At 45.1% G+C, this 23,878-nt stretch overlaps 1 protein-coding gene across 6 annotated transcripts in view; it reads right to left on the bottom strand.

The window, feature by feature from the left end:
• Nucleotides 1-23,878, bottom strand: part of CMTR1 (cap methyltransferase 1) — a 56,849-nt gene that overhangs the window by 12,216 nt on the left and 20,755 nt on the right. For 5 of the 6 annotated variants that reach the window (XR_012158190.1, XM_073338530.1, XM_073338531.1 and 2 more), the window contains 15 exons: nt 17,694-17,852; nt 12,671-12,763; nt 11,975-12,046; nt 11,223-11,317; nt 11,049-11,121; nt 10,635-10,833; nt 8,499-8,617; nt 8,152-8,248; nt 6,785-6,917; nt 5,296-5,475; nt 4,848-4,904; nt 3,863-3,920; nt 2,823-2,891; nt 877-1,008; nt 214-336 (listed from right to left, as the gene is read on the bottom strand). Coding sequence is in view for 5 of the 6 variants with exons in the window: in XM_073338530.1 (XP_073194631.1) it covers nt 214-336; nt 877-1,008; nt 2,823-2,891; nt 3,863-3,920; nt 4,848-4,904; nt 5,296-5,475; nt 6,785-6,917; nt 8,152-8,248; nt 8,499-8,617; nt 10,635-10,833; nt 11,049-11,121; nt 11,223-11,317; nt 11,975-12,046; nt 12,671-12,763; nt 17,694-17,852 (1,659 nt within the window). In the remaining variant the exon portion in view is untranslated. The remainder of the gene's footprint in view (nt 1-213; nt 337-876; nt 1,009-2,822; nt 2,892-3,862; nt 3,921-4,847; nt 4,905-5,295; nt 5,476-6,784; nt 6,918-8,151; nt 8,249-8,498; nt 8,618-10,634; nt 10,834-11,048; nt 11,122-11,222; nt 11,318-11,974; nt 12,047-12,670; nt 12,764-17,693; nt 17,853-23,878) is intronic. The other variant, XM_073338532.1, reaches the window with a different exon arrangement.

Here is a 23,878-nt window from a genome sequence, read left to right as displayed (position 1 = left end):
TGGAGGTGGTGCAGAACAACCACCTGAAGGGAAGCAAACAGTTATCCACGGATCTCTGGTTCTGAACAGGAGAGGAGAGCTTATCCCACAATAGCTTCCCTGGGAATCCTCTCTGAAGCTGCACAGCTGGACCATCTACCATGTAAAACTAGCCATCACAAACTGCAGGCAGACTGCATACTGCCCCCTTACGGGGAAGGAACAACATCTGACCTCTCCTTTCAGCTCATGAACAATCTCCACAGACAGAAGGGTAGCCCGTGGCAGCTCAGTTTTCAAGTCCAGTTTCATCCAGCGATCTGACTGGCGACCATCCCAGGTGTAGATCTGGGACTTCTGTGTGCAGACAAAGAGGAACAAGGCAAGGTTAGACCCAGACAGGAATGGGACAAGTTCTTTCTGCCTTAGTTGAAAAGTAGCCCTGAGAGTATATTCCTTCCTTCCTGCTGACAGCAGAGAACATTTCTTTACGAGACATGTCAAGGAAGGAACCTACAGCTCAGCTGCAGAGAAACCAATACATAGATCCTAACACAGCTCATTAGGCAGGGTCCCTTGCCATCCCACAAAAGATACTGTTCAGAGATGGGCAGTGAAATGAATTATTAGATGGAGGGAATGCAGCATTCTGTGTGAGGAGAGATTTTCAAGACCAAGATTATTTAATGTGGGGAGTAGACAGCAAGGAGAAAGGAATACAAAATAACCAGTGGTCTTAAGAAAGGTCCATCAGTCACTCCAATCCCTCTATCCCATAGTACAAGGGCAAGCAAGTTGGGATGAAACTGCTAGGCAATATCTTTAAAAGGAATTGTAAAACACATAGCATAATTAGCCGTGGAACTTCCTGCTGTCAGGTTAGATGTCAGCACTTACCCCTAACCCTAGCAGGAACTTCTGTTCACTTCCAGACACCATACATCTGTAATCTAAGACGTGGCGGATCTTCTCCAGGGTTTTTGAGTTGAGTGGTGTTGGTTTAAAACTAAAGATATCGATGTCTGTTCCCTGAAGCACAACGGCAGGAGGAGAAAGGTGAGTTACACAATACAGATACAACGACAGGTGGTACAGCAAACACAAAAGCTTCGGGTGCATCGGGATGTGCCCTGATTTCGGCCACAGCTGTTAGCTACACTGGTGCGAATCCGAGCATAGACAGGCAAAGCTGCTGTTTGCACCTGTAGGACTCAGCCTGGTTTCAATCGCACTACTCAGGGTTCTAGAGAAAAAGCCAGCATTCCCAGTGTAGACAAAGGTCTAGGAGAAGTTAGACAGCTGGAGAGATCATGAGCTCTGCTCACAAAACTGCTCCCTTGTACTAAGGGGCTATTTTAATTTCCCTGCTGAGGAAGCACCAAGGTAAGAGTGTGAAGGGAAAAGAACAGGCCTGGATACAGAGCTATTTACCTACCTTCTACAGAATTGGTAGTCCAGGCCAAAGCTATCTCTTAGCTAGAAGGGGATTCATTTCACCTTCACAGTTTGTTGGGTGCAAGCGACTAAGCTGGCCTCCCAGCCACAATGAGTGCTTCCACTGCCCCCCTACAGCATTAGAAAGGGAAGGAACCTGCCCCTTCTGAGCCCAAAAGCAGCACAGGCTTACGAGAAGAAGTGTGCCCAAAGGAGGGGACAGAATACGAGGGGAAGTGCTGCAGGGGATACTCCAGAATATTCATAGCTCTCTGCCAAGGGCCGATGGATGGACCAGGCTCTCTTATGGGTTTCCACTCTTCACCACACACACCCTTTTCTATAAATGAGTGTCACCGTACAGCATTTCAGTAACAACAAGATCACAGGTTTCAGAGTAGCAGCCGTGTTAGTCTGTATTCGCAAAAAGGAGGACTTGTGGCACCTTAGAGACTAATCAATTTATTTGAGCATGAGCTTTCGTGAGCTACAGCTCACTTCATCGGATGCATTCAGTGGAAAATACAGTGAGATTTATATACACACAGAACATGAAAAAATGAGTGTTATCATACACACTGTAAGGAGAGTGTTCACTTAAGATAAGCTATTACCAGCAGGAGAGCGGCGGGGGGGGGGGGAAACGAACGGACACGGGACGGGGACCTTTTGTGGTGATAATCAAGGTGCTGCTGGAAATGGCCCACCTTGATTATCACTACAAAAGGTTTTCTCCTCCTCCCCCCCCTTGCTGGTATTAGCTCATCTTAAGTGATCACTCTCCTTACAGTGCGTATTATAACACCCATCTTTTCATGATCTGTGTGTATATAAGTCTCCTCACTGTATTTTCCACTGAATGCATCCGATGAAGTGAGCTGTAGCTCATGAAAGCTTATGCTCAAATAAATTGGTTAGTCTCTAAGGTGCCACAAGTCCTCCTTTTCTTTTAACAAGATCACAGCACACCTGGGCAGGATGGGAATGGACCAGGAAACAAAAGGGCCTCATGGGAATTCAATCCTACTACAGGCTTAAAAAAGTATGCAATTTTCTCGTGCTCCTTCACTTAGGGGCAAGACCTCTTCTGCCAAAGACCTCTTTATTCCCTGGCTCCCATATGGTGTCAGAGCTAACAACCTTAGGGAGACACTGATCATTAGACATCTATCAAGTCTGTGGAAGTGTCTCTCAAAGGAAATAATGGAAACCCCATTGTTTAAGTCATTTTAAACTAGGCTGCCTTGTTTTTTAAAATAGGCACCCATCACCACAGCAGCTGAGTGCAAACCCTAAACAATATACTGAACTGAACAGCCCAGTGCTTGTCTTTTCCATCTCTGACTCCTGTGAGTAACAATAAGCATTTCACCCACGTGTTCAGAACAAACTTCAGTTTAAGGCCTCACCTGGATAAGTTCAAAGAACTTGGACCTGGGATCGGAAGAGGATGGAGCAACTCGGGCCTGATCTGGAATCTGGAACAAGACAAAGGATCGATTATAAGTCGTACTCCTTTTTGCACAGTCATGTTCCCAAGGCCAAGGCTCCTCTGCCACCAAGGACACTCCAACCCCTGACCCCAAGGTTCTTTCCATTCATATTGCTGATGCCGGGCTCCCCTCGCACAGAGGGGAGGTACGCAAAACACATGTGGCTTGACACAGACACAGCATCTTTCATAGGATATGGCAGGTGATTTCAATATGGAATTTAGGTTTTAAGCTTTTCAGGACTTGTATTATTTCTGTATGTTTTTGGAAAGTGCCTGGCAGATTTTGTGTGTGCTATACAAATAAACAAACAATAAAGGGAACAGCAGCTCCAGATGAAACAATGCTTTTTCACCCAACACTCATGATTAGCCTGTGGAACTCACTGCCACAAGATCCCCACAACCCTAAGCTCATAGGGAAGACAGGCTGTCATCTAATAACTAAGATTTTTTTGGAGTGTTTTTCTGCCTGGGACCTACTGGCCACATAGCTTATTCAGTGCATTATGTAATATTCTCAGCTGCAGTATAACCCTGCCCTTTTGTGTACCCAATGGCCTGCTCCACAAGCAATACACACCGAGCATCTGTTTAGCTGATAGGTTTCAGAGTAGCAGCCATGTTAGGCTGTATCTGCAAAAAGAAAAGGAGGACTTGTGGCACCTTAGAGACTAACACATTTATTTGAGCGTAAGCTTTTGTGAGTGCTTATGCTCAAATAAATTTGTTAGTCTCTAAGGTACCATAAGTCTTCCTTTTCTTTTTGTCTAGCTGATGTTTCCTGACCTGCACAGCCCCAAATGTGCACAGTGATCTCAGATACTAACATAGTTCTGCCCTACAGGAAAGGTGTTAATGCTATGGGGGTTCATCGAGTGTCAGAGCCCCTCCCACTCCCCACTGTGCCACCGCAGGGATGGAACCCACAACTGCCTTGTCAGTAGCATTACTCACCCCCCACAGCCGGAGGCATTCCTTTCGGATGTCAGCCTGCCGCGGCTCACTCAGGGTCCTAAAGGAAAAGCCAGCAGGTTGTTAACATGGTGCAAGTCTCTTTGGTCTTGCAGCCCTAACATACCCAGCCCTGTCAGCCTCCTCGGAATAGCTGCTTTGGGAGTGAAACACACAGTCAGTCCTTAGTGCCAGAGGGCTGCTGTATTCAAGGGAAGCCCTTTTCCCAATCATCCACCCACTTCATAACCTGAACCAAAGATCAGCAGCTTCTGCCTGCCTCCTAGCAAAGAGCTGATCACTGGAGGCTGCAGGGAGGCTTCTATCACCAGGACTTCAGTGCTTTTATGAAACACACTAAAGCACCGTTAGGACCTTAGCTTTTCACAGTGCTGCATAAACACAAACTTATTCTTTCCCACAACTGCCCAAAGTTACACATAGAGAAATAGCAGCACAGAGAGGTGTAGGGACTTGTTGAAGGCTATACAAAAGTTGGTGTCAGAACCAGCGTTCATTCCCCAGAGGTCCCTGGCACTGAGCCCTGTGGTCTGTGCATTACACCATGCTGTCTGCAGATGGTGTTTGAGCAGCAAGTGCAACTACCTCTGCGTAGCACACAGCTCTATGCCACAATGTGTTTCACTCTATGTGCTACTCCTCTATGTCCCCTCTCAGAAATAGACCCATGTATGGGAACTGGAAGGTATGCAGCCCTTTTGCAAGTCCCTTTCATAGGGGGGCCTAGTAGCAGTTATAAATCATCCCAAGCCAATCAGACTCCTTTAGCGATCCCCGTGCTGCAGAGAACAGCACATGCAGTGACACTAGCCAGCCTCGTAACTGTAAGTGCTACTAAGCCTCCTGCTTCAGGGCCAAGCCAAGGATCAGGAAGACATTTAAAGCAAGCAGGCCACTGAACACAGCTGTCCAGCAGGTAATTCAGTCCTCACCCAAAGCCCCGCTCCCTCTTGAGGTAGATACTCACGTGTCTTGAACAAAGGCGTGAATTTTGGCTAGTGCTTTGATCTGAACTTTACAGTGGCTGAAAGAGAGAGTGGGTTTCAGTCAGGGAGTGAGTTATCAACCACGCAAATCGTCCTGCTGCACAAAGCAGGATGAGCAAGTGCTGTGGACCAGGAGCAAGTGTGACTGCTCTAAAGCAGAGCTGGACTGGCACAACCCAGAATGCCATCATGACGACTGCAGGGTCACTGGGGAGAGCACCCTTTATGTTCCCAACACTGCAGGTCAGATCTTCCGGTGTATCTCCCTTTGCTGGGCCAGTCTGCTGCACGGGGCCTCTCCCAGAGTAGGACTCTTGTAACCAAGCAATTTGGCAGCTTAAGGTGAAAAGGCCCCCACCCCAGCTTCAAACAGCTGTAAGTCACAGTTGTGCTGGAACTGGCTTTCCCTCTTGTTGCTTCCGCACTCACCTTTCATTTGATCGGACCATGTAGTCGTAGAACTCGTGGTCACCCTTGATCACTTCTACGGGGACGACAAGATTTACATCCATGTCAGAGCTGAGTAGCTGGTTGAGTTTGATGTTCACCATGAAGAGATATTCCCGCACTTCATCAATGCCTGACTTTAGCCCTCTACACACCACGTACCTGCCAAGCAAACCAGAGACTCCGCTTGGAATCAGTCCTCCCGCACATCCAACTTGCCTTTCACACTCCCACCATCTCAGCAGCCCGCCCCTCTGGCTTCCCCAGTGTCAGGAACGTCTTTGCCCCAGGATACCCTTCCATAGCTCATGGTAGTGCAGGCTAGCCCTCTGCAGGGCCGTTCTATATCCTCCCGCTTTTCCTACTCTCTGCAAGAGCTGGTGACCTCAATCCTTCACCAAAAATCCCCAAACTTCACAAGCTCAGATCTCTTCAAAGAAATAAGCCAGCAGGACTAATGCTAAAATAGAGAGTCAGTCTTAATCCTGTTCCGGCCGCAGGTGTAACTAGCCCATTACCAGCTCACAGCTCTACCACAGCCCTGGTATGGCAGTGTAAGGTAAAGCCTCCCTGTACAGGCTCAAATGTCTGTCTCACTTTATTTCACAGCACACTGCATCTGAAGGACACCAAAATCAAGCATGGCCCTATAATAGGTTAGAGCATGGGACTGGGTCTACGGACACCCGGCTTCTAATGAGGGCTCTGGCGTGTCTTTCATATTTTCCACAGCTCATAGACTGCTTAATGCAAAATAAAGATTAAGAAGGACAAGAGATACAGGTTTCCAGATGATTTTGGAGAGAGACAGCAGTCAGATGAAAGGCAGAGATAAAAGGAGGATGTTCTAAAATGATGGAAGTTGCAGTGGAAAAGGCTCTCAAACTAACAATCGGCAAATGGTGTGAAAGCACAGAAGTGTTACTTAAAAACAGATGTTCTGTGTTGACATTAATGTTCCCTTGGCATGTCTTGTAAGAGCTGTGGCCTTGGAAAGTTTCTCTTCCTATCCCTGTTGTGGGGCATGCTGTGTGCTGTCTGGCTGCTATCATCCTCCCCAGAGATGGCTGCATCTTAGGGGTGCCACATGTACAGTTTGTACAGCATTAAAAGATCCAAAGAAATGAAAATACACGACTGTAATGTACATAATATGCCCTAATTTAACTGGATCCTTAGATTGCATCTTGCAAAACAGAACAGATTTTATAGTAAACTCCATTGTTCTCACACTGGAAGTAGACAGCATAGGCAGAAACAGACCATGGTAATTTGGTAAATAGCCTCTTAAACCTGTCAAACACTGTCACTTTTTAAACATTTAAAAGTATTTCCTCCTATGAGGCAGACATTAGATGGCTCCCAGCTGAGACAGTTCGTGGAGGTTACACTAGACCTGCAGTTACACAAACAGAGCTATTGCACTGTTTAGGAGAAAGAGCTGCTTTTAATTCTCCCTCCAGAATCTCACCTCTCCGAGTTTGCGGGACGGCTCGTCACAGGTTTAAAGAGACTCACTCGCTCGAAGCAGCAGTACAGTAAATATACAAGTCCCACGCTGAATGGTGTGAACAGGTCGAAGGTTTTGCAGACAAAATGTCCTCCTGTGGCAGAGAAAGGAAGCACATTGCAGCTAGCAGGTTACAGGAAGAGAGGGGAAAAATACTAAGTGTCTCAATCCACACACACACACACACACACACGGAGGCTTTTGTACAGTTCAAAACTGCATCAGAAAAACAGTTTCATAAATCAATGTAGTAAGACTGACCAACTGGGTACCATGTACCATCCCCCCACTTAGCTTCCCGCCTCCCAAAGACCCAGGAAAGAGAGAGGCAGCTCCCAGCCAGGTGGAAGGGATGTCACCTAAGAACAAAGCACTCTGCCTGCTGCTTCCACAGCACTCCCACCCCAGGGGCCCAGACCGCCAGCATGGCACCACCCTGTGTGCAATCCTTGACAGTGCGCAGCTCTCATCCCTCCCCAAGAGCCTCATGCTGGGGAAAAAACTGGATCTGAAATGAAAAGCTAGTTTAAAAACACAAGTCATCTCAGTAGAGGAGTGTGTGTGCTCTATACCTTCAAGTGAGTCTCGTTACTTCCTCAGGGCAAGACAAAGACACTCAGCTTTGAGGTTCTCATTCCCCCAGGAGAAAGCCCCAGAGGAGATGCTTGACTAGGAGAGACACAACGAAGGCCACTCTGTCAAATCTCACTGAAAGGCAACTTGCCCGCTGGGTCACGGCTTCAAATACTTGTGAGCCCAGCGGACAAGACAAGCAATCACTTGGCGAGTGTTTCTAACCGCCTCCACTCTGGCTTCTCAGTGCAGGACCGCCCGCTCTGAAAGGGCGCACGGAACGCTAACCGATCCCATAGGATAAGAGTCATCAAAGCAGATGCAGCTATGGCATCCATCGCTAAGGAATAGGTAGGAGAAAGGGAAGCATCTTCTCACTCTGAAGCCAGGTGATGATTTCAAGTGGGAAAGGCTGCAAGTCACAATTGCACAAACTCTGGGTTGCTCTTACCAGCCAAATGGTTTGCTCAGGAAGAGGCTGCTTTAGCTGGTAATGTGTAAGAGTCAACAGTAAAGCAGAGATTTTACGAAGATATTTTGCCCCTTCTCCAGCTGGAGGGAGCACAGCACTGGCACAGCATGGTTCCCTGGCCATCTTTGGCAAACTTATCTCAGGGTTTAGGGAACACACCTACTAGATTCAACAGAACCTAACATTACAAACGGGAGTGACTCCATGCACTGTTCTATAGCATCCATCTGCAAAGCCACCCAATCTCTGGAGAGGAAGGGGAGAAACAAAGAGAAAAAGATACCTGTCCGGATGATAGAGAGTCCTGTAAGGAACTGGCAAAGCATCAGCTGTTTGCTTAGAATTTCCTGCAGGTTCTCCTGACCCTCCACAGAGAAACCCTGAAACACACATCAAATGGTGAACATCTTCGCAAATCTGTTGGTTAAATGAGGGAGTCTTAAGGAATTTACAGCTAAATTTTGTAACTCGCAACAGTTTCTATTCCCTGGGATAAACTGCTAATGTCAGGACATTTCATGGCAAGCCTCGCCAAATCTCATGCAGTAACTGAGAAGATGTCACGTCATCACTGTACTCTGGCTGATGGCTACGGTCACTCATTGCAGAGCAAAGGAGGAATGAACGCACCCCATCCGCCATTAAGAAATGCACCCCCTTGCGATCAGTGTTGTCCAAAACAAAATTCCGGAAAGCAGTGATGTTCTCTGGGCGGGTGATATCTCCATCTCCATCAATCCCACCCTCTCCTAAGAGGAAAAGAAAAGGCAGTTATGAGCATGTTTGCAGAGTGCTTGCAGGAGACCGGGACACACAAGCGATCAACACGCTGACCTCCAATGATCAAACATTACCAACAGTCAGTGAACGAGTACACGCACCTTGGACACTGCATCAGGACCACTCCCAAGAACTCTCACAAACACGATTCTTGCTAGAAAGGGGACAGCACAACTTTCTTTGGCTAGATTGGCTTCTGCTTGCGTTAGCCAGACTGAACCAGCCCACAGTATAACTTGGTTTTAAAAAACTGTGATTCAGCCTTGGGAAAGCCTAGATTGTTCCCTCCTCTCGCGGCTGAACAGGGCCTGACTATGCTACAACACAATGTTGTCCCAGGAAGGAACAAGACCAAATTGGTCTCATCAGAGCTTTAACAGTGTCCATTTCCTAGTGCAGATAGATCCTTAGTCGGAAGCACAGCTTTCTCTATGCCAGCCAGAGAAACTGCATTAGCAAACTTTCACTAACATCCATGATCATCAGCGTTCTCTGGAAAGGCACTAACAGTTATTTCCAAACTCATGGTAGTTTGCCTTTACAGAACCCTGCTCATGTGCAAGTGTGCTCAGCAATCAGCTAGAAAGGGGGAAGATATGTTCAAGAGCAGAACTGTTTTTAAAGGCAGCATTTTACAGATTTCTCATATGGCTCTTTTAAAGGGTGGGTCTATATTTTCCCATAGTTGGTATTTTAAAAGGTTGTGTCCTAGAATAGACTCTAGATATTCAACTAACTCCCAGTCCTGTGGTATCTGTAACGTACTGTTGATTTCTATTCTCTGCACAGTTTCTTGGTCTGCTGTTTCTATTAATTGAATGACAAGTGACTAGAAATGAACATTATCAAGAGAAAACAGCAGAGCTCGGGGTGCACAATAGTTCTTTGGTAATGAAATGCCTCATCAGTTATTCTGCCACTGAGAGGAGTGGGACTGGCATTTTTTTCCAGTCTTCTTTGCACTTGGCGCAGGGTTCAAGGTGTTTTCCTCCCATCACCAAGAGAGGAGTTTATACGTGACTCAATACATTTTAGAGTGCATTAGGCCCAGACAAAAAAAAGGGAAACATGAAAATGCATCAAAATCATTGAGCTATTCACTCTCACAGCTATCAATTCCCTCCATAAGAGCACTGACCGAGAGTGAAATATGAAGATCCAAATGCTAGGATGATCCTTTTATCCACCTTGCTGCTCAATGAGAACTTTCCTCTTACTGAGCTGATCCAGAGGTGCCAGACAACCATCAAATTTCATGATTTGCAGATGTCAAAAGTGACTTTGGCTTTTCAAAATCAGCCAGAAAGTAACTCACTGGCACCAGCGATAGGTTGTTTGGGGTTCTTGCTGCAAAGGCAGACTGGTTACTTCATTTTTTGCAATTCAATCATACTTAGGTTTCCTTAACAAAGCCTGAGATTTGCTGGCAATCCCCTTATTCCACTTTCTACTAATAGATGCAGCAGATGGAATCAGAGCTACTTGCAGTTAGCAGGAGTCCAAAATAACTTAAATCACCACATAAACAGTGGAAAGATCCTGTAAAGAAGCAATCTAGTAATTAATGCTTAGGGATGGAGTCAGATCTAGGTTTCTATTCTTGGCTCTGCCAAATGATCCTTGGGCAAGCCATTTCATTGCTTTATGCTTCAGTTTCCCCATCTGTAAAATGGGAGCCAAACCACTGAGTTATCTTAAAGCGCTTTGTCAGCCTCGGACAGGAAAGTGCTGCAAATACAAAGTATTATTATAATACACACAAGCTGGAACCTGAACTGCAGAAATATAACTTGATGTTCAGACTTGCCACCCTCAACCCATTACAGGGCAGTTCCTCTTCTTCTATAAGGATGGCTCTGGATGGCCATTGTGAACAGGTTTCTTTTAGATCCCTAACACTAACAGGCTATCAGTCCTCTGCCTACTCTGAAGCTGAACCTCTGCAATGCAGGCGATGAGACACACACACACGTACGTGACCCATACCGTAATAAGGCTCAAAGAGCTCGCTGGAGGCAGAATAGAAATCCTCCAGTTTAAAGTCATTTGGTCCTTTCAGGGTCATGCCGAACCCTTTCGCGTGCCACTTCTTCCTCCAGAGAACGTATTCTGAGAAACCACCGGGGCCAGCACACACATCAGCAAAGTAAAGCAGCTCTGCGTCCCGCTCCTTGATTAGGGGCTTCTGCAAAAGGAAATTGGGAAACTTCTAGTAGTCCAATAGCAACTTCCCACCAAGCAAGCAAATTACTGCAGCCCACTGCTATACTCTTGTACCTCTAAGCTAGAGTCTCTGCCTCTTTAAAGCAGCCTTTGTCCCCAATGGTGCCCTGAGGAATCTTCCCCCACTCCTTTCCCTTTTCTTTGGGAAGGCATTCAAAGGACAAGAGAGATCCTCACCCCATGAGAGTCCTTTGGGTTTGTGAACATGTGGTCAAAGACGTAGTCCATGTTTGCCATCTTCATCGCCGCTCTGTGAATGCACAAAAAGGGCACCTGTTAGTTTGCCCCAGGCTCACCAGGCTGCTGCAACCCAAAAGAGAAAGGTACTGCAAACCCAAAGGTCCTGCAGACCTGTTCAGGAAGAAGACTCCCCGGATCATCTCGTAGGGGTTGGACCTTGTCCGGGCTCGGCGCATCTCCTCTCCATCCAGCTCATCGAACACGCTCTGCAAAGGCAGAACCAAAACTACACTAGCCACGGCACCGGCAGGAGGGACAGCCAGCTTGGGTGGTTCCTAACCCCATGGTGATTTCCCCCTCACAGTTCTCTCTAGACTGGGTGACACCCACACAGGAACATTTCCTGAAGCTGGCATCCTTCTTCAGTCACATATCTACATCCAGTCGTGGTCCCACAATTCTTACAGTAAGCTCAGGGATGGGGAATGGTGCTGGACTGACAACTCCACAGCGTAAGGCCTACTTAGCCAGAGATTAGACAATCACAGCACAAACTCCCCCTCCCCCCCAGCCATACACACACATCCACCCTGGGAGGGAAAGGGCAGGAGCACAGCAGACCAGGAAGAAAGTGTTTATCTCCACAGCCCCATTCAGTCTCTGCTGACACTGCCATTGAAGGGGCAGTTATGTCAATTGCCTCTGTGGTTTGTGTGCTGTCCACACTTGTCATTTCACACAGGTTGCCAAACAACCAGGCAGTAATGACTTCCCACTGTTACCAACCCACGCTGAATCTGCACTGGGAGCAAAAGGCTTCCTATTTCATTGCCAATGGCCTACGCTTCCCACTCATGCCTTTTTACGAGCTCTTCCCTTCTCCTCCCTAGCCCTAAAATCGCTCTCCAGCAGCATGCGCTCACCTTGCACTGCAGGACACTGTGCAGAAACTCTTCTCGGCAGAATTCCGTTTCATCTTCAATTACCAGCTTCCTCTAGGGCAGAGCAGTGAGAAAACCCCCCTCAGTTAGCTGACTCTGTGCCATTTCTTTTAGTGGGGCACTTCCCAGAACAAGTTTGCTGCATTATTCCTGTGTGTTGCAATGCTACAAGTGAGAGAGCCAGGCTAGGACTGGGAGCAGTGTCAAGCGGCAACCCTAGTTTGCCCTCCGTGTGTGAGCTGAATGCGGATCGCAGAAGCACTCCCCAGGCTGTCGGACCCAATTGAGGGAAGCGGACAGCCCTGAACTGCCTCCAGCCCTAACCACCCCTCCAAAGAGCAAGGAAGAGGGGAGGGGGAAGAGAAGGATATCGTACCAAAAATAGTCACAGAGCGCAACCAAGACAGAAGTAAAACCCAGATGCTATCTTGTGACATCTGTATCTAGCAAATGGCAGCAAAACATAACGATGAGATAACTCAACTTGATAATGCAATCCCCACAAAGCCATCAGACTGGGACTGGTCTGACTAGGGACTTATCTGACCTTCATCCCCATAATATCTGTGGCTCTCTGCAACTCTGTTTGATGACAAAGCAGTGTGCCAGTTACACAAGATTGAGCACCACCAGTCTAAACAAAAGGAACTACTGGGACTTTGTTTTTCAGAGCTATACCTTCCCAACGGTCATCCACTCCTTCATCTCCTGTGCATCGGGGATTTCAGTGGTGCATTCTGGGAACCAGTCCACCTGTTCATAGGCACTGGGCTACAAACGTAAGATAGGAGGATTCAAAGAAGGCTCACGCTTTTTCACAGAACCTGACAACCTCATAATTACAGCAGGCTGGCGTCCCAACCCCATCACGACCTTTACGTGGTAGGCTTTGTCCCAGGACTTTTAGGGCTAAATAAGCAACTTTCTTCCTAATGTGACACACTCATCAGAAATAACTTTAGTATTTCTAGACAACCAGAATGCTGACAATATCCGGAAATAAAACAGCTGAAGCACACCACCCCAAAGGGGTTCATTTCAGCGAGACAGCAGGGGAGATGCTTGTATGCAAAACCCTCTTACTTCCTACGGGTGCTTAACATGTACACTCTCCCCATGACACTCTGAAAGGCCCTCTCGCTGTAACGTTTTACAATCTCAAGAGGAAATCATTTAAGCTGTTGGGTAAGCCTAAAATAACTCCAATCCTCCAGGAAGTGGAGCTGCACCCACTTGCTCTGACATTGGAATCATTATTTGTATTACTGTAGTGCCCAGAAACCCCAGTCACGATTGAGGCTTCATTGTGCTGGGTACTGTACATGCTAAGACAGAGTGTGCCTGTCCCCTCACAATCTATATAGATCATAACTGTGACATTCGCACTCAGTGTTGGTTTTTTACCAGATATGTACCAGATGTTTTAAATTTCATATTATTAGCACCTTATCTGTCACTGCTGGGATGCTGATTAAGGATTTGTTTTCATGTAATGACCTGTCTGTCCTTCCCAAATTTCCTCCATGCTGGAAGACCTGAGAGGATGCAGGAACATAGTTCCTCTGCATTTCATATGGAACATACTAACAAACACCCCTGGAAAACATACTAATTATCAGATACATGGGAATGAAATTTTACCGCAAAATTTTTTTTGTCCCTTCCTCCCCCACCTTATACCAATTTCTATCCAAACTGATGACCCCAAACACAGTGAACAACTATCCAGAGGAACTGCCATGGCAAGTCAGAAGAGTGATCAATCTCAGGGGCTCTTAACCTTTTCCTTTCTGAGCCCCACCCAACATGCTATAAAAACTCCATGGCCACCTATGCCACAACAACTGTTACTCCTGGGGGGATTCTGCACCAAAAAATTAAAAATTCTGCAAAATTCTACATATTTTATTTGTCAAAATAATGCAATATAATCACACCACTTTCACTTATTTTGGTAATTTACTTAAACTACCATACAGAAAAAAAAATCCACAGTAAGTGTTCAGCCTTTCCTAAAAACATGAAAGTTAAGTTATTAATAGTTGGTAACCAGTACCCTGCATTCCAGTTATAATTCTGGATTTTCATTTAAATTACATTACAAAACACCAAACACCAAAATAAAAGTAAAGCAGAGTGTCATTTGAAATTGCTCAAACTTTCACACATGAAAGTCACACAGTTTTGCTAATCATTGTCCTGTATTTCAGTACAATCTAATATTTTCATTTAAATTATAGTCCAGAAAACAAAGAGCCTTCAAGTTTTTCTCACTTAGTGATTTCCTTCTGGCAGAAAGGATCAAACTGTACAGTGAAAAACTTCTCTCTGCAGCTGCAGAATTTGAGACTGCATTTATGCAATTCAAGGCCAGCTTGGCGATATTTGGAATTCTCTCTTTCACTGAAAGCCAAAGCACTTACGGGTCTACAAAAATAGGTTGACTTTGAATAGTTTCAGGCACAATCTTTTCCCTGTTCAGGTACCTCAGAAAAATGAGGTATTGCTTGAAAATACTCTCAGTGTTCGGGCAGGATATAAACATGATGAGGATCAAATAACCTACAAGCCTTCAGAAAATTCAGACCTGGTTGTCCAAATCGCAAATATTTGTCAAGCTTTCCAGAAGCTTCATGGAATATCTCTTTAAAGAAATCTGACAGGCAAGTCTTTCAACAGTAGATAAGTTTTCTGCCTCTCTAAATTGGAAGAGCTCTGAGGTGCTTTCTGAAGGCAGCTCTAGATGTGAGCTGAAATAAATTTATTAGTCTCTAAGGTGCCACAAGTACTCCTGTTCTTTTTGCGGATACAGACTAACACGGCTGCTACTCTGAGTCAAACCCTTTAACAGTGCAAGGCTTCCTGCTCTCAAATGCCAGATATAAACTCAGAATTTGCTCACATTTCTGTGCTAGAAAAGTGATCTGCACTTTCAACAATGCATACTTAGTTGGGTCATTCAGCATATTTTGAATAGTTTGCACAGAAACTGGAGAGCTGCTGTTACACTCTTCATTAAAGAACTCCTTGTAGAACTGAAAGTTCTTGCAGTTTCTGGTTCATTAAACAGAGGTATCTCCCTTTCGTACTACCGGAGTTATAGAACATGTTTTTGAAGCACCATACAAATGCATCAACCAGCTAAAAAGGCTTTCTAAATGATTCACCAATTAAGTTTACAGTATGTGCCAAACAGGTGATACGCACAGAATTTGGAAACAGTGTAGTAAACACAGAATCAAATACTTTTTTCATGTAACTAGCATCGTTAGTATCAATTACTACAACATTTTCATGATCAATCTGGTACTCATTTACTGCTTTGACTACAGCCTGTGAAGCAGTTGAGTGATTAACAGGATCTAAAAACACTGTATCCACCAAAAAAAGAGTAAACATGCCCACTGCAATCAGGTTCTAATGGTGCAAGCAGTACATTCAGAATTGATCTCGCCTCATCATCACACCATTCAAAAACAGCAGCAATTTTCTTGTCTTTAAGCTTCAGTTTTCCTTTTCTTTGAGGTACACTTCAGTCAGCTGTGTCCTACCAGCAATTGCACCACCATTCCCAGACCCTGCTGTCAAGAAATTCTCTCACAAGTGGGTGGTCAGTCTTTGACAAGGTGATGTTGGCACCTGCTAATGTCTTCACCCATGGTGTACAAATCTGAAAGCAGAAGAAGTTAGATAAGTCTTGAGAGAGGACAAATGTTTACTACCCCTGTAACATCGTTAATATTAGATTAATACATTTATTCGTATTATATTTAGTCCTGAATTTCTAGATTTTAATTTAGATTTATAATAAATGATCACATGATTACACACACAAATACACACACAGAGTAATATTTAGTTATCTGGCTTATGCCTCTATCCATGAAGACTAACTCAATAACAAAAATGCATTATTAAATTACAATCAATTGTAAAACATCATGTGAAAGCTAGTGCAAAAGTTACATAGTGTAGAGTGTATTATCAATAGAAAACTGACCAAACTCATCACTTAAAATAAAAAGTTTAAAAACAGAGCTGTCTATTCAAGATCTTTGAGCAAGTGAAGAGACCACATCGCTATAGCTCTTCTATGCTACTTATCTTATATTTCAGTATTATAACATTTTCTTAATTTCCACTCACCTCCACATGTTCTTTCTTTTGTTTTTCAGTGTACTTGTAATGGCCTTCTGATGTTGGTTTCTGCCTTCCTCTTGAGTCGCGTCTTCCTTCAATATGTGTTTTTTTGATGCAAAATGATCCACAATTGCAGACCGTCGGTCATGATTGAGAACAACATTACAGGATGTGCAAAATAATTTGTCCCCATCTGCATGCAGTTTCGTAGGGGATTCTGGAGTACAAGAAGCTGGTGCAGCCATTTTTGATGCATGATATGAAGGCTGTTCAGGTGGTGCAAAACAACAAATATCCCTTTGGTAACTTCATCTGGACCTTGCTGGCTACTCTGGGAACTGCTTGGTTCTGACTGTCTTGACATTTTATTGACTGCTTGACAAATGTTTTATTTGCCCTCAACGTTGTTGTTTTTTTAATATGGTAAGTAAAATAGACTCTGAGCTGTAATCTAACCCCATTGTGCCACTCTGGCACAGGAAAAAAGCAAGAAAGCACATAGACCTTCTTAGCTGAGGATTCCCTTATGTCATTTACTATAAGTCTCCTTTACACCACTCTGGCCATGTAAAGGAGCCTTCAAACTTTTACACCTGTTTTAGGTTCCTGGAGGAATTGGGGTGACCAGAAAGAAAGTGAAAAATCATGACGGGGTGAGGGCTAATAGGCTTCTATATAAGAAAAAGTCCCAAATATTGGAACTGTCCCTGTAAAATCAGGACATCTGGTCACCCTAGGGGGAATTGACTAAGAATAGGAACAATTAACTGACAGCCGGAACATTAGAAGCCTGCTTACTTAGCGGTTACATTTCTGGTCTGCCTCAGGGGACAGAGCCTGGCTCACAAAGCCCTACCCCTCCAAGCCAGGGGCACCACGAGTCTCTCACGCATTTGCACGCAGGCACACACCCAACCCCGCCCCCTAAATGTCTCTCCATGCATGCATGCACGCCCGCCTGCCCAGCCCTCCTCTTGCTCCCCTTCCCCATGTGGTGATTTAGGTCTGCCGGCTCCTCCAGGCAGATGCGCCTGGGCTGCTGGGTAAGGGGCCTGGGTTCCCCACAGATTTCTTTGTTCCCCCATTTTTCTGCAGGGCAGCAAAGAAATCTGTGGACAGTATGGATTCTGTGCCCTCGAAATGGTGCAGAATTCCCCCAGGAGTAGAAAGTTTTTCTGCAAAAGCCAGGGCCGGCGTTAGGGGGTAGTGAGCAGGAAAATTGCCCGAGGCCCCATACCACATGGGACCCTGCAAAGCTAAGTTGCTCAGGCTTTGGCTTCAGCCCCAGATGGCAGGGCTTGGAGCCCTGGGCTTATGCCCCACGTGGCAGGGCTTCCACTTTTCACCCTGAGCCCCAGTGAATCTAAAGACAGCCCTGCTTGACGGATCCCTTGAAACCTGCTTGCATCCCCCCAGGGGCCCTGGTTGAGAACTGCTGATCTATCTGATCAGGCATTTGGCCCCTACCCGTAGCCAGCTGCAAGAAACCCCCAGGATGGTGAACCCAGCCTAGAACAAAGCAGAGCAGAAAAGGGACGTGACACGGTGAATAGTTAGTTACCTCTGGCTCGTCCCGCCAGTCAATGTTCAGATCCCCATCGAACCCTTTCAGGGTCAGTCCCAAGCCTCTTCTTCCCTTCTGATTAGAGGCCTCAACAATATCCTTCCTTCCCTGGTTGTATTTCCCCAGACCTTCTCCTTCTCGGAAGCCCATCTTGGCCTGGAAGACAAAGCAAATAGAGCATATTGGAAGCATCCAGACACAAATGTATGCACTCCTGTGAGCTGTGGGCCAGCGGGATAAATGATACCAAGTTGCACTGCTGTGATTAAAAAGTATGGAGTGTGCTTAATGAATCTCAATTGAGGCTTTCAGGATTCTCCTTCCGGCTCATTCCCATGATGAAGTGGGAACTTGATCTAGAGAATTAAATTTGTAAAGACAACGTCATTAGAAACGGTTTAGCTTTACAAGAAAAACCTGCTTCATTGAAAAAACAGTGGGGAAGCCAGCAGCCATTTGTCACCACAGAGCGTGGATGGTACAAGCTCTGCAAAATGCTGGTGCAGAAAGTTTCACACTGGGATGAATCTGGCTGCAAACAAACAGATGCCCACAACTACCAGCTAAAATGCACCTGTAAGAACCTGGAGCAATGCAGGATTCTCTCCCCCTTAAGAGCAGCTTTTATGACTTAGCCTAAGAGAAGAATTGTCATTAACTTGCACTTCTTACAGCTTTTCTCTTTGTAGGTCTCAGACACTAGACCGTGAAAAGAACCTACATGGTCACGTTTCATTCTATTTAGTAGAGGGGGAGCACACACACGCACGCACACTTAAACATGGGCTTAGGAGGAGTCAATTTTAATCGCTAAATTGTCTATTTCTCCCTTCATTTGAAAACCATTGTTAACTACCAGCCTTTCTGAGAGGGGAAGTTAAACACATCAGATGGGCAGCAGGTATCTCCATGGGCAGCTGTTCTACTGTCTATTCTATCTGGCAATGAATTCCTAACACACACACTGGTCAAATCTGACAACTACTGAATCAGTTACATATTGACTTCTACGGCCATTGAATTTTGAACAAAGATTTAGTACCAAAGGGTTTTTGGTTTTTAATTTCCTGCTAATACAAAATTGTTAGTCTCCCTCTGGCAAACACTTTGACGGATACCATCAAATCTTTATACCCAACAGTGTAAAAAAAATTAAACTTCCCAAATGCACGTATCTGTGCTAGGTGCTTGAGAGACTCTCAGGGCAGCAGAAAAGACAGTTCGTAGTTACAGCACTGGACTGGGATGCAGGAGAGCTGGATTTGATTCCTGGCTCAGCCACGGACTTCCTATGACACCTTTGGTAAGTCACATGCCTCAGTTTCCCAGGTATAAAATGGAAACAGCACTTCCCTACCTCACAGGGGTGTTGGGAGAATAAAATCCTTTAATGATCGTGGCGCTCAGATACTATGGTGATGAGGGTCAGATATTTATTATTTGTATTAACAAAGCACTTACGAGCCCTAGAGATAAAGGCCTACACAGAACTGGATGCACAGAGAAAGACTCTCACCCTGCTGTCTGTCTACTCTAAGCACAGGGATGCTGTAGTCCATTTAGGGCATATTACAAAGAGAAATCCTATTATTTTATTAGAACAGACAAAAGTGGTGTAATCCATGGGAGGGGGTTGGTGATCGTCTTTAAAGCTCAGCTGGCAGCCTTTCTATAAAGATTCTGGCTCTAAATGTGATGGACGTAGCTTTAATAAAACAAAGTCACAGGTGCTTTCTTTGCAGAGGGTTAAACATAAATTTTATTTCACCTTTCCCCAAACTGCGAAAGGACGTGCCAAAGCATCAGAAACAAACCAAAAGAAATTCTAATTTTACAGCCAGGGTTTTCAGTATGCAAATCTTCCTCGATGCTGCACCAGCTCATGAGGTTGAACCATCCCAGCATCCAGATTCGGCCTGCCTGTAGCTTTCAGCCTTCAAACTGACTGCATAACAGTTTCAGTACTCTGCTCTCAACTTCCTGGTCTGAGCATCCGGGTTTTCATTCTGAAGGCAGCAGTCTCAGTTCACAGGCTTCAGCCTTACCTGCACGCATAAGGCTTGCAATCTTTCAGAACTACTCCCCATTCACACACACAGGAAAGCTGCTCTTACCTGACCCTACCCCTGCCTTGACTGGCCCAGACTCTACCTTCCTCACCAAGCCTCACTGGATCTTTTCATAGTTGGATTAGTTCCTGTTTTCCTGGCTAACTGTTGTCATGACAGCCTCAACTTATTTCAAGGTGCCTGCACTCAAACTCTGGAATTTATTTAATTCCCAAAGAAAGTGAAAAAGGAACTAGAACAGGAAAATGCTGCACCATAAATAGACAAAACAGGTGGGGGGAGGAAAGGGAAACATTCATACTCCATTCATATAACTTTTACTCAATCATATCTCATGCAACACAATTAGTTTTATAAGCCACAGAAACTTCTTAAAAGAGGAAAAAGGCTTCCCTAACTCATACAGCTCCACAAAGCCTCAGACAACCCTGTCACATGCCCTTCCCCTTAAGAGGGAACTACTGTTTCCATCTGCATCTCTCTATATCTCAACAGGTGGTCAGCATTTTTGTGTTGACTTCCTGCTCCCAAGTGTTCTCTCCAATTAATACAGTTGTAGGGCTAAATACCACCTAGTAAAGCATGTGTTCTTATCCTTCATTGTATTTAACCAGGTGAGCAGATGGTGATGAGTTACTAGGATGAGAATGGAGCCTAACAAGTAATATCTTTGCATTTCTACATCTCATTTTATTGCAAGACATTCTTCTTCTAGTGCACTGACCCATTGCTCCCTTAGGAATAGTTTCCTACTAATACAGGAGATTAGGTATTTTTCTCCTTTCTTCTCTTGGATTAATACAACCCCCAATCCTACTTCAGATGCTTCTGGTTAAACTATAAAGGGTTTCTTAAGACAGGATTTACAGGAGGAGTTCTGTGCTACAGGCCTTTTTTAATGCATCAAAAGCAATTTGACATTCTTCAGTCTAGTTTAGCCCTTTTCTTTTTGGCTTTTTTACTAAATCCATCAGAGGAACAGTAATCTGTGATAACTGGAGAATAAACCTATGATAATAGCCAGCTAATCCCAGGAAAGATCTCCCCTCTTTCTTTGTGAGGGGGATTGCAGCCTCCATAACTGCTTTAACCTTGGACACTTCTGGCTTAATTTTTCCATTGCTAACAATATATCCTCATTATCTGGTCTCAGAACTGCCCAGCAACACATTTGAAGATTAACAGTCAAATGGCTTTAGCTATCGCACCTGTCACCAACTCTATGTGCTTCAGGGGACTTTCCCCATCAGGACTGTAAATGATGTTATCTAGGTACACCATAGCATAGCCTACATAAGGCCATAATAGCCAGTGCACAAGGCACTGGAATGTTGCTAAGGTTCCAAACAAGCAAAACAGCATTATCTTAAACTGATACAGTCCCTGAGACAAGGTAAAGGCAGTTTTACATTTGGACTCCTTCTCAAGGGGAACTTGCCAATAACCTGAGGCTAAATCCAAGGTACTGTATGTAGTACTGCCTAATAAATCTGACAAATCATCTATCTGTGGCATAGGGGAATTATCAAATTTTGAAATGGCATTCAGTTTTCTTAAATTTATACAGAAGTGGCTTTCCTCAGGTTTGTTTGTTTTTTAGCTATCACTATTGGAGAGCACCCAAGGGCTGTTTGATGGCTCAATTATTCACAGAGCTAACATTTGCTTTATTTCCTCCTCCACTTTTAAGTTTCAAGATGTCCTGGAATCTGACATGATCTTCTGGGGAGAGGAGCATGCCCTTCCCTGTCAATAACATACTGAATCACATAATTTGTTCAAGGCACAGCAGAAACTATATGCTGGAATTTATTGATACACCAGTTCTAATCTGCATGTTCAGCAATTAATCCACTGCTTTGTGGGATGATCTCCTGTCTCCTGTACTTTTTAATCTGTCATAATTACATTATTATGTACTTCAGGGAGAACTGATGTTAAATTCCTAGTTTTCCTTTAAATCCAGAGTTTAACACATTTAACAAATGTATCTCTCTCTTTTCTGAGAGTTTGATGTCATAATCCACCAGTTTTACTGGTCTTATTATAATAAATGGGCCTTGCCATTTACCTAGCAGCTCATTTTCGGTAACAACAGAACTTTACTCCCCATCCTAAACTGTTGTTCCCGGGCCTGTTTATTGTACCACCTAGCTTGTCTAGCTTGGACATTCTCTAAATGTTCTTTAGCTAGTGGAAGTGTTCTGCAAGTATGTTCCTCATGTTTATAACATAACACTAGAGGAATCAACCGTTTGTCTCTCCCAACTTTCTTCAATCACGTCTAATGGACCACGAGGGCTGATGGCCGCACAACAAATTGAACTGAGCTTGGGGGACTTCTCAATATGAAAATAAGAGACAAAGCAACACTGTAACCCTTCATCTAAGTTCTGACTACATAGCTTTTCAACGTCTTTTTTAAGGGATTGAACAATCCTTTCCACTAGGCTATATGGGAATAATAAGGGGTCATCTGCAGGGGTTTAATGCTCAGGAGTTGGTATAATTCTTATCAGGGATGCCTGGAAATTAGCTCCCTGATCCATCTGAATTTCTCTTGGGATTTCCACCTGTGACCCTAAGAACCACTCATTGCCAGCTGACAAAGGGTTCACTACTTAGGCTATGTCTACACTAACACTTTTGTCAGCAAAACTGTCGCTCAGAGGTGCAGAAAAAAAAAACACACCCAAGGGCTGGTCGAATTTAGCCATGTTAGGTCAATTTTATAAGCAATGCGGCTACACAACCAACCTCGTTTCGTCGCCCTAAAGAGTTCTTAAAATTGCCTGCTGTACTCCTCCCCGACAAGGGGAGTAGCGCTAAAATCGACCTTCTTGGATCGAATTTGGGGTAGTGCAGACGCAGCTTTGTGCAATTCGACAGTATTGGCCTCCAGGAGCTATCCCAGAGTGCTCCATGTGACCGCTCTGGACAGCACTTTCGACTCCAATGCACTAGCCAGGTACACAGGAAAAGCCCAGGGAACTTTTGAATTTCATTTCCTGTTTGGTCAGCGCAGCGAGCTCAGCAGCACAGGTGACCATGCAGTCCCAGAATCACAAACGAGCTCCAGCATGGAGCAAACGGGAGACACTGGATCTGACTGCTGTATGGGGAGAAGAATCTGTGCAGGCACAACTCTGATCAAAAGGAAGAAATGCTAATATCTATGCCAAAATCGCACAGGGCACGGTGGAGAGAGGCTACACCAGGGACACACAACAGTGCTGCATGAAAGTTAAGGAGCTCAGGCAAGCCTACTACAAGACAAAGGAGGCAAACGGTCGCTCTAGGTCAGAGTTCTATACATGCCGCTTCTATGATCAGCTGCATGCTATTCTCTGGGGGGGGCACGACCCTATCAGTACCCCACCACTGACCCTGGACACCTGCAAGGGGGGAGTCTCACGCAACACGGAAGAGGCTTTTGTGGATGAGGAAGAGGAGGAGGAGAATGCGCAGCAGGCAAGTGGAGAATCCATTCTCCCTGACAGCCAGGACCTTTTCATCACCCTAGAGCCAATACCCTCCCAAGGTGAGTTGCTGGACCTTGAAGGTGGAGAAGGCACCTCTGGTGAGTGCACATCTGTAACTACAGTACAGGGGTTAAAAGCAATTGTGTTTAATGTTTGATTTGCCCTGAAGAATTGGGATGCATTCACAACCAATACAGCTACTGGAAAAGTCTGTTAACGTGTCTGGGGATGGAACTGGAATCCTCCAGGGACATCTCCATGAAGCTCTCCTGGAGGTACTCTGAAAGGCTTTGCAGAAGGTTTCTTGAGAGAGCTGCCTTATTTCGTCCTCCACAGTAGGACACTTTACCACGCCAAGCCAGTACCAAGTATTTCTGGAATCATTGCAGCACAAAGCAGGGCAGCAAACGATCCTGGGTTTTGGTCGCACTCATACAACATTCGGGCTTTATCTTTCTGTGTCAGCCTCAGGAGAGCGATATCATTCACAGTCACCTAGTTGAAATAGGGGAATTTTTGTAAGGGAACAGTAAAAGGACCCTGTTCGTCCTGGACTATCTGTGCTTGGCTAAAAGGGATCATCCTGGAGAATAGCCACGCGGTGGCGGGGAGGCATGTGCTGCACATCCAC

The sequence above is a fragment of the Lepidochelys kempii genome, chromosome 3, assembly GCF_965140265.1.
Source record: "Lepidochelys kempii isolate rLepKem1 chromosome 3, rLepKem1.hap2, whole genome shotgun sequence".
Lineage (NCBI taxonomy): Eukaryota > Metazoa > Chordata > Testudines > Cheloniidae > Lepidochelys > Lepidochelys kempii.
The sequence above is the reverse complement of the archived record's forward strand: the minus strand, read 5'-3'. Positions and strand labels throughout refer to the sequence as shown.